Raw genomic sequence first — 8,656 nt, 5'->3', positions numbered from 1 at the left:
ATGCTCAACAATCTTTTGATGCACATCAGAACTATATTCTTTGGTTTTACTCATTGTGATGGATGATTTAGGGAATTTGGCCTTTGTGTTTCCTCATATTTAAACTCCTGTGAAACAAGAAGTCATAGCTGGACAATTTCATGTTTAGTCACCCTGGTGTGCTAAAAAAAGGTAAATATTAATGGGAATATACTTCAGAGATATTTTATTCATAAAAAAATTCTAGGGGTATCAATAATTGTGGCCAACGTGTTTTGGAGAAAAACATTTATTTCACAATGTGATTTCCCCCCCACTTTCAATTCTTATACTTCAATGAAAGGTTAGATTTTTGGCAAATTTTTGAATGAAAGATCAAAACGATAAACGATGCAGATTTATTTTTTACAGCCATTTTTGATCATATTTACAGGGGGTATGATTAATTCTGAGCACGACTGTATATGTATATATATATGATGATTAATATGATGATATGATTAATCGATTTGATAGCAGTAATAAATATAAACATAAAAAAATTGGTATACAAATTTGATGTAATATAGTGTATATGATTCTATCAACTAAAAACATTTGTATATTTACTTGTATCCTCTAGTAAAGAAATACCTGCTTCATGACTAAATTTCTCTAAAAGACTGACAATTTTACTAATGCTATACAAGCAAAAACCTTTAGATTCTATATGTACAAAAATATTGATACTATCTTAAATGTGCTACAAAAAAGTCCATCACACCAGATTTATCAATGACAGAAGACAACAGCCCACTGATAAAACTGGCTTCCGAAGAATAAGGAAGTTATTATTTCCTTTGCATTATTACGCTACACATAATTGGCAGTAGTGGTCTGATAGAAGCAGTGTACAGATACTCTATATCTGTACACAACTCTGTAGTTTACTTGTTACACCTATTATGTGTGTAAATACTTCTCCTTTGAAGCCATTGAGCTCATTTGACAATCCCTAAAACCAAACGAATAAACACGGATCTGTCACACAGTAAACCGGCTGAGTAACACTCACTGTGAATGTGGCTTTGTACTTAAGAGCCTGGCCAGCGCAAGACAAGGAGGATCTTGAAACTGTCCGAGGAATTACCCTTCTGTGTCAAATATTTAGACATACTTTTATAACTAATCCTTGAAAAAGATTGCTTCAAAAAAGCAATTCTTGCCTCAGAGCGAAAAACCTATTTTTAGATGTTACAAACAAATGGCGTAACATTTGACATTACTGAAGAATTTCCCAAAATATCAGCATTTTTAAATGTCTTGAAGACAAGTTCCACAGAACCGCGAGTCTATGACGTTTATGTCGTACATGATTCATCTGATTGTGTTAGTTAGTTTTAGCAATTGCAGACCAGCTTTTAAACAACCAGGGTTTTCTAGAGAATGTCTCTGCAAACAGTGGTTGTAGCTTCTGTAAATGACTGTTCCATTTCGTCTCTATGGGGTGGTGGTCAATATTTCCTTTCTTTCTGTGAATGCACTGCCACAAAGCGCTAGCCACAAATAAGATAAACATAGAAGACACAAAACCAAAGAAACAGTTGCAGAAAACCCATCCAAGCTGCAAGCCGAACTGATCAAGTCAAAGGAAGGACTGCAAATAGATGCATGACAAAGATTTGAGGATGCAACCTTGTCATGCAACCATGGTGCTCTTTCTCAAGTCTCTATTGTATTTCTAGGCCCTAAACATGGTTTGGATCGCAAATGTTTGGGGTAAGTGACAGTGAAGATATTTATTTATAATGTCCTGGAAAAAAAAATTAGCCTAGCTTCCACAAAATATTAAGCAGCAAAAATGCTTTCAACTGTGATGAATGTTTCATCAGAACATTAGAATGATTGAAGGATGTGACACTGAATACTAGAGTAATGATGCTGAAAATTCAGCTTTGCCATCACAAGGATAAATTACATTTTAAAATACGCAGATGAGCCAAAACATTATATGACACCTGCCTAATATGCTGTTAGTCCTTTACAATCACATTCTACCAAAACAGCGCCGACCCGCCGAGGAATGAACTCTAGAAGACCCCTGAAGGTGTCCTGTGGTATCTGGCATCAAGACGTTAGCAGCAGATCCTTCAAGTCCTCTAGATTGCAAGGTGGAGCCACAGTGGATCGAACTCGTTGGTCCAGCACATCCCACAGATGCTCGATTGGATTGAGATCTTGGGTATTTGGAGGCCAGGGCAACACCACTATGTGTGCAGTGCAGCAGGGTGCATTATCCTGATGAAAGAGGACACTTCCACCAGGCAACACCATTGACATGAAGGGATATACCTGGTCTGCAACAATGTTTAGGTAGGTGGCATGTTTCCATCCACATGAAATGCTGGACCCAGTGTTCCCAGCAGAGCATTGCCCAGAGCATCAAATTCCCTCCACCAGCTTGTCGTCGTCCAATGGTGAATCCTGGTGACATCACTTCCAAGTAAATGGCGCAGTTGTATTGTCCTGAAGTTGATGTCAAAGAAATCAGGACTCATCGGATCAAGTAAACTTCTTCCAACTGCTCCAAGGTCGTTTCGACGCTCACGTGCCCATCGTAGATGCTTTCGACGGTGAACATGGGCACTACGCAGCCCCATTGACAGCAGAGTGCGATGCCCTGTGTTGACACATTCCTCCATAACCATAATTAAAATCTTGCATGACTTGTGCAATAGTACACCTTCTGTTGGCTCAGACCAGACAGGATAGCCAACACCCTGTCGCCGGTTTGTCCCTCCTTGGACCACTGTTGGTAAATTCTCACCACTGCTGACCGGGAGCAACACACAAGCCTTTCCGTTTCAGATATTCCGACCCAGTCGCCTTGTCATAACAATTCGGCTCATGTCAAAGTTGCTCAGATCTTTATTCCTGCTCATTTCTCCTTCATCCAAAACATTGATTATGAGAACTGATTGTTTGCTTACCATCTAATCTACCCAGACCTTAAAGGTATAGTGGAGGATTTTCTTTTTCCGGGTGGATCATCAAGACTATTGGTCCTCCTAATTGTCAATCATTCTGGTGATATGTTTACGTAAGGCCGTCGTACGTGCTCGTCCTTTCTGCGCATGCGCACTTTCAGGTGTATATGTGTGGTGAGCTATGGTTTCAGCCATTCATTGAAGCTCGCCGTTCTCACTGGGTTTTTTTCAAAATGTCTGAGGGTCGCAAGAGAAAAAGTGTCTACGAATTGTATGACAAGAAGAGAAAGGCCTCTGAAGAAAGAAACAAGACCAGAGTGTTTTTGGGAGAATATTTCACACGCTGGCGTGCGCTAAAAGCACAGGTTGGGCTTCCCACTGATGTGTCAGTCGCTAAGTTTCTACTCGACAGGTAAAGTTTGGCATGCTATTTGGAGAAATCCATTTAAAATCACTGCTAGTAAAAGTTAATGTAAGCTATGATTAGCGATGCTAGCGTTTAATAGGCGTTCCCTCTCGGGAGCAGTGAGAGTGTTGCGCATGTGCATTTTTTTCAAAAAGTGGAGAGGGCGGTTCTTTTCTAAAAACCGGGAAAATCCTCCGCAATACCTTTAATATGTGCCCTTGTTGGGATATGATCAGCAAGTCAAAATGGTCAAAATGTTTTGGCTCATCAGTGTATATTAAAATAAAATACAATTGATTGTAATAATATTTCACCATATTAGTGTTTTTACTGTATTTTCTCACCGACCCCAAACTTTTGAATTGTAGTGTTGAGTCTACAGGATTTTTACACTGAATTTAACAACTATGATTTAATGATTCAATGCCATTCACAAACGCTTTAGACATGTGTCTATTAAAAATCGGTACAAGAAACACTTCTCTCAGAGACTTTTAATATAAAACAAAGAGACCAGTACACAAATCAAAACTGAAAAGACGTCATCCTAGGCACTTTCCATTAGACTAATACTCATCTACTTGTTGTCAGATACACAAATAACACAAAAAAGTTTTTTTTACAGTTCAGTTTACAGCTGAATGTTCTGATGTTACTAAATGGCCTTGAATCCAAAAAGTAAAGTTCTAAAAACAATGCATCTCAGATGATGATTTGTAAAACAGCACCACCCGACAGTAATACAAAGGTACCGCAGTCATAAGAGGCAAAAAGGTCTCTGATGCTTCAAAAAAAACTTTTTTGTGTGTTAAATGATACGCAGCCTTGGCAAAGGAGCCTGTGAAGTCATACACAGTGTGGACATTTCTGTGTTTGGGACCTGCTGATAAAAGAAACTCAGACCGTTTTGGTCTCAAAGCACACAAATGTCTCTTAATCAGTGGTGGTGCGGCGATACCAGAATCGGGCTCTGAAGTCGTCGCTGCAGGTCATGAAGCCGGGGTTGGTGGGTGAGTGGACGATACAGCGCACAATGTTATTGTGGCCCAAGGAGAGCAGGTTCTTCCTCTCGGCTGTGCGTGAATCCCAGCAGCACAAGCTGATGGTTCTCTCATCCGGCAGCAGCACATAGTCCTCTGTGTGGTTGAAAACACCCTGAGTGCGGTGTGTTTGTCGCCCACTGAGACCCGCACCTGCATGACAGGAAACACAATGAGGGTGAGATGGAAAAAGAGTGTGTGAGTCACAATGATGAAAAACACTGGACAGGTGGCTTGATGACAGACACCATATTTCCAACATATGTGTCAAGGTTTTGGTTTATTCGCCCCAAATTGGCCAATGGAAGTTCCAAGAAAACTACATGAGGAGAAATATCAAATACCTCTTTTTACTGATACAAAAAGACCATCTTAATATGTATTATAAAATAAACAGTTTCATTCCTGGATGCTCATTGGTCAATACAGTGTTCTAGCCTTGCTAAAATACACAGATTTCCTGATTCAATTTGATTCAGATTCTCAAGCTCAAGATTTGCGCCCATCTCACCTGTGTACTTGACCAAAGTCCGGCCTGTGGAAATTTCCCAGAGTTTGGCAACAGAATCCTTTCCAGTGGACAGAACATACTTGGAGTTTTTGGAGAAGACGGCCGAGCAGACCTCAGCCCCGTCGTGGGCTTTCTCAAAGGTAGTCACACACCGGTTAGACACTCCATCCCACAGTTTGATGCTGCCATCTTTGCTACAGGTGACGTAGCTGTTGGCACTGGGATTGTAACAGACTCCGCTGATGGTGTCTGTGTGCTGATCTAGAGGGTTGCAGGACACGAAACACTGGAAAGTGTTGACGTCATAAAGGCGCAGAGTTGGGTGCTGCGTGCCCACCAGCAAGAAATCCCCAGATGGGTGGAAAGAGATGGAGCGCAACATTTCAGCTTCCTGCAGAAAATGAAAAGAAGAAGCATTCCAAAGAAATCCATGCCAAAAGCTCAAATGAATGAAGGGTCACAAGAAAACCCGTTTTAAAGTCATATTACAAGTGTTAGGGTTACTTTGAAAAGGAACAAACTACAATATTGCATTACTCCCTAAAAGAGTAAATAACCACATACATTTTTATGGAAAGTAAGTTGTGTTACTTTTGCATTACTTTTTCTCACTTGGCTGAGGCTTGCTCTCTTCCAGGCCTTGCAGATTTTTTTGTGTGCAAGTGTTTAATGCAATAATGCATTCAACCAATGTACAGCTTATATAACATACACCTTCATTTTCTTTTAAAAACTCACTCAGAATAGTACTATATTCTTAGAATATTTTCTGACCCCTAGAGCTGTATATGCTTTACAAAAGATCTCATAACATTATGTGTTCAACATCCGTGTGAACGGGATCATTTTGACAACGTTTTCTGAAAAAAAGTTTCGGCTTTAGTACATTGTTGTCGTGTAAACGTACCCTTAGGCTTAGAGTTTAACCTTCTACCCTGCTCCTGGAGGCCCACTGCCCTGCAAAGGAGTTAATATCCAACCTGCTTCAGCTTTTGATTTTCCAGCAATCCTGAAGAGCTTGATTAACTGCTTCAGGTGTGTTTGATTAGGGATGGAGCTAAACTCTGCAGGACAGTCCAAAATTGTCATGCCCTTCACTCGGATGTACGTCATTGCTTACGTTGCACGAGTGCCCACTACTGGCGGAAACTGCAGTGGGCTGAATTGGAACATCCTAAGCCCTTGATCACTTGGAATCAGCTATGGAGTTTATTTATTATTTACATTTTTTTTCCCTTTAAGAATTTGTTTAATGCAGCATCCAAATGTATATAGGTGTGTTTGGGTTGTTTTAAATAAAAAAAGATATAATTAATATATCATAGAGTTGTTTGTTGTGGTGGTGATTAGACGAGGTATGTGGTGACATCACAGTCATACTGCATTGTGGGACATATAGGTGCCTGAAGTGTACATATGAAGTATGTCAAAATCGATGGAACGAAGGTCTGTCCATATAAACTTCCCTTTGCCCACTTCACAAAGTGGAACGCACTTCAAAATGGCGGTAGGGATTCCCCCGAGGGGAAGTGCTAGGGGAAGTTCGCAAGTGCGTGTCTAAAAGTGGACTGGAACGCAGCCAGTGAGTCTCCAGGAGCAGGGTTGAAGACCTCTGATTTAGTGGCTTGATTTAGTTTGTCTGTATACCTGTACGTGCTTGAAGGCTCTTTTTGCAGATGGCTTTGAATAATCGAAGAGTTTGAGGGTGTAATCCCGAGAGCCGGAGGCCAGGATCTGTTCGGTCGGGTGAAAAGCCAGGCAAGTGACCTCATCCACATGATCGTACAGTGTTCTGATCACAGGGTGGTTCTCCATGTTCTGCTGAGCCGTTTCGTTCATCATCACCTGTAACAAAGAATCACACGTTCAGATTGTCCACCAACTGAAATAAACGACATGTTAGTCACGATGAAATGAAAGTAGAAGCAGATCTATACTTCTGAATTGTGATGTACATCCTAGCATAATGGATTACTGAAAAATAAGGCTGTTGATTGGATTTTGAAATGTGGGCATTGAATTAAAAATTGGAGGTAGATAAACATGGGCTTGCAGGGGTGAGTTTAAGCGGACTAAATGATTGGAGAAATCGTCACCATGCAGAAGTCTGCTTTCACTGGAAGCAAAACATTACACAATAATAATAAAAAAAGAGACATGCCCAGATCAATTGTTCACAATAAGATCTATAACATGCATTTAGAAAATAGATGTATGAATTTTGAATGAATGATGAATTTTCATTTCATGCTGACTTTAAAAACAACCGTAAACCACTGACTTTAGGCAAAGGTGGCACTCACCTCTAGAGGCATGGCACTTTTGGCCAGCATGCGCTCAGTATCCAGGATCTTAATGGACGCGTCGGCGGAGCCCGTTGCAATGAGCTGGCCATCACGGCTGTAGGTGGCCACACGGCACGGACCCTTATGGGACGTCACATAGCAGGTCTCGTACTCCGATGCTTCCGGGGACATGGTCTGCACGTCTGCATCAAACTCCAGGTCAATGCCCACACCGGGCGCAACGTTGTCTGAGCGGCCAATGGCATACTGCACCGCACTGTCATCGTTCTCCATTCCTAGAAAATCAGATAAAAGTACTTTAACAAGAATTACTTTTAATATGATTTATAATCATTACCCAATAAACTATATTTTTATATAAAGTTTAATAACAGTATTTCACCCGATTGCTACTTGTGTCATCACTTTGAGTTAACAATTACTCATTTTTGGAATTATGTTTAAAGCCAACCGTGTTGGATTGCCGTTTATAATTTTGTTAAAAGGAATATATCCCTAAACTTCTGTACGAGGCAGAAATTTGTGTTTTTAACCTTTTCATATTACCCTTATTATTTGAGCACTTTCCTTGCAACATTTTACATTCATAAATGTAAATAAGAAGAAAGAAAAATTGAAAGAACTCTAATTCTATTGCTTGTTAAACACTTATATGGGTGTAATATAATATAGATAATATAATACACTTGAGTTCATTTCAGAATTTCATGTATTGCAACCCTCTTAGAATATTTTGTTTATTCTTTGATGCAAAACAAAATTGATTAAAGGTCTTATTCGGTACAGGCTCAGTTTAGTCATTTAGCAATTATACAGGGGAGGTAACATTACATACACTAAAAAGTCTTGCACTATTACCTGTCTTGGCCAGCTGCATGAGCTGCTCTGATGGAGACACCACATTCTGGGGCTTCACCTCACTGATCAGGCTGTTAGCGATGCTGGTGTAGCCGTCATACAGCAGCTGGCTGATGATCAGCCTGTACAGGTGATGTCTGTCCTTCAATGTGGGCTTCGGTCGGAACATCTTTGCTGCCTGCAAGTGAATGAAGTAACGTTAAGATAGAAACGCTCAGAATGCACGTCGTTTTGTCTTTCTAAACCTAATGAGCTACATTCTACTTAAACAACATGCGTTCTATGATACTCAGAATGTTGTCTAAGTCTAGGTAGGCAACTCGCTTGGAGTCAAAACACAATCATTGTTGTTTATTATAGTGCATTGTTGTCGCAAATCTTTACGTGATATAACTTAGGCAGCAGCGCATTATTTTAAAGGTGGGTTGCGTCTGTTTCTGAAATAAAGCTTGAAGTAAGCAAATGTTACAATATAAGCGGAGTTTCATTCAATTGAAGTTGCATAAAATACGACTTACCAATTTACTTCAGGAGCTGCACACACGCTCTGTACGTCTGACGTCACGACGTACGCATATACGGTGGAATTG

General features: G+C 40.3%; 1 protein-coding gene across 2 annotated transcripts; it reads right to left on the bottom strand.

The window, feature by feature from the left end:
• Positions 1 to 3,827: 3,827 nt before the first annotated feature.
• On the bottom strand, positions 3,828 to 8,656 carry cstf1 (cleavage stimulation factor, 3' pre-RNA, subunit 1). Of its 2 annotated transcripts, none has more exons than XM_082155036.1 (6): positions 8,585 to 8,656; positions 8,067 to 8,244; positions 7,206 to 7,483; positions 6,550 to 6,747; positions 4,903 to 5,293; positions 3,828 to 4,544 (listed from the first exon to the last, which is right to left on the bottom strand). In XM_082155036.1, exons 2-6 carry the CDS (start codon positions 8,233 to 8,235, stop codon positions 4,285 to 4,287), a joined length of 1,296 nt encoding a protein of 431 aa, XP_082011162.1. In that variant the 5' UTR covers positions 8,236 to 8,244; positions 8,585 to 8,656; the 3' UTR covers positions 3,828 to 4,284. The 2 variants fall into 2 exon arrangements, with proteins under 2 accessions (XP_082011162.1, XP_082011161.1); XM_082155035.1 differs by having other exon boundaries at positions 8,067 to 8,240; positions 8,578 to 8,653.

Source organism: Leuciscus leuciscus (assembly GCF_965113295.1).
Source record: "Leuciscus leuciscus genome assembly, chromosome: 23".
Classification (NCBI taxonomy): domain Eukaryota; kingdom Metazoa; phylum Chordata; class Actinopteri; order Cypriniformes; family Leuciscidae; genus Leuciscus; species Leuciscus leuciscus.
This window is presented reverse-complemented; position numbering and strand designations above follow the sequence as displayed.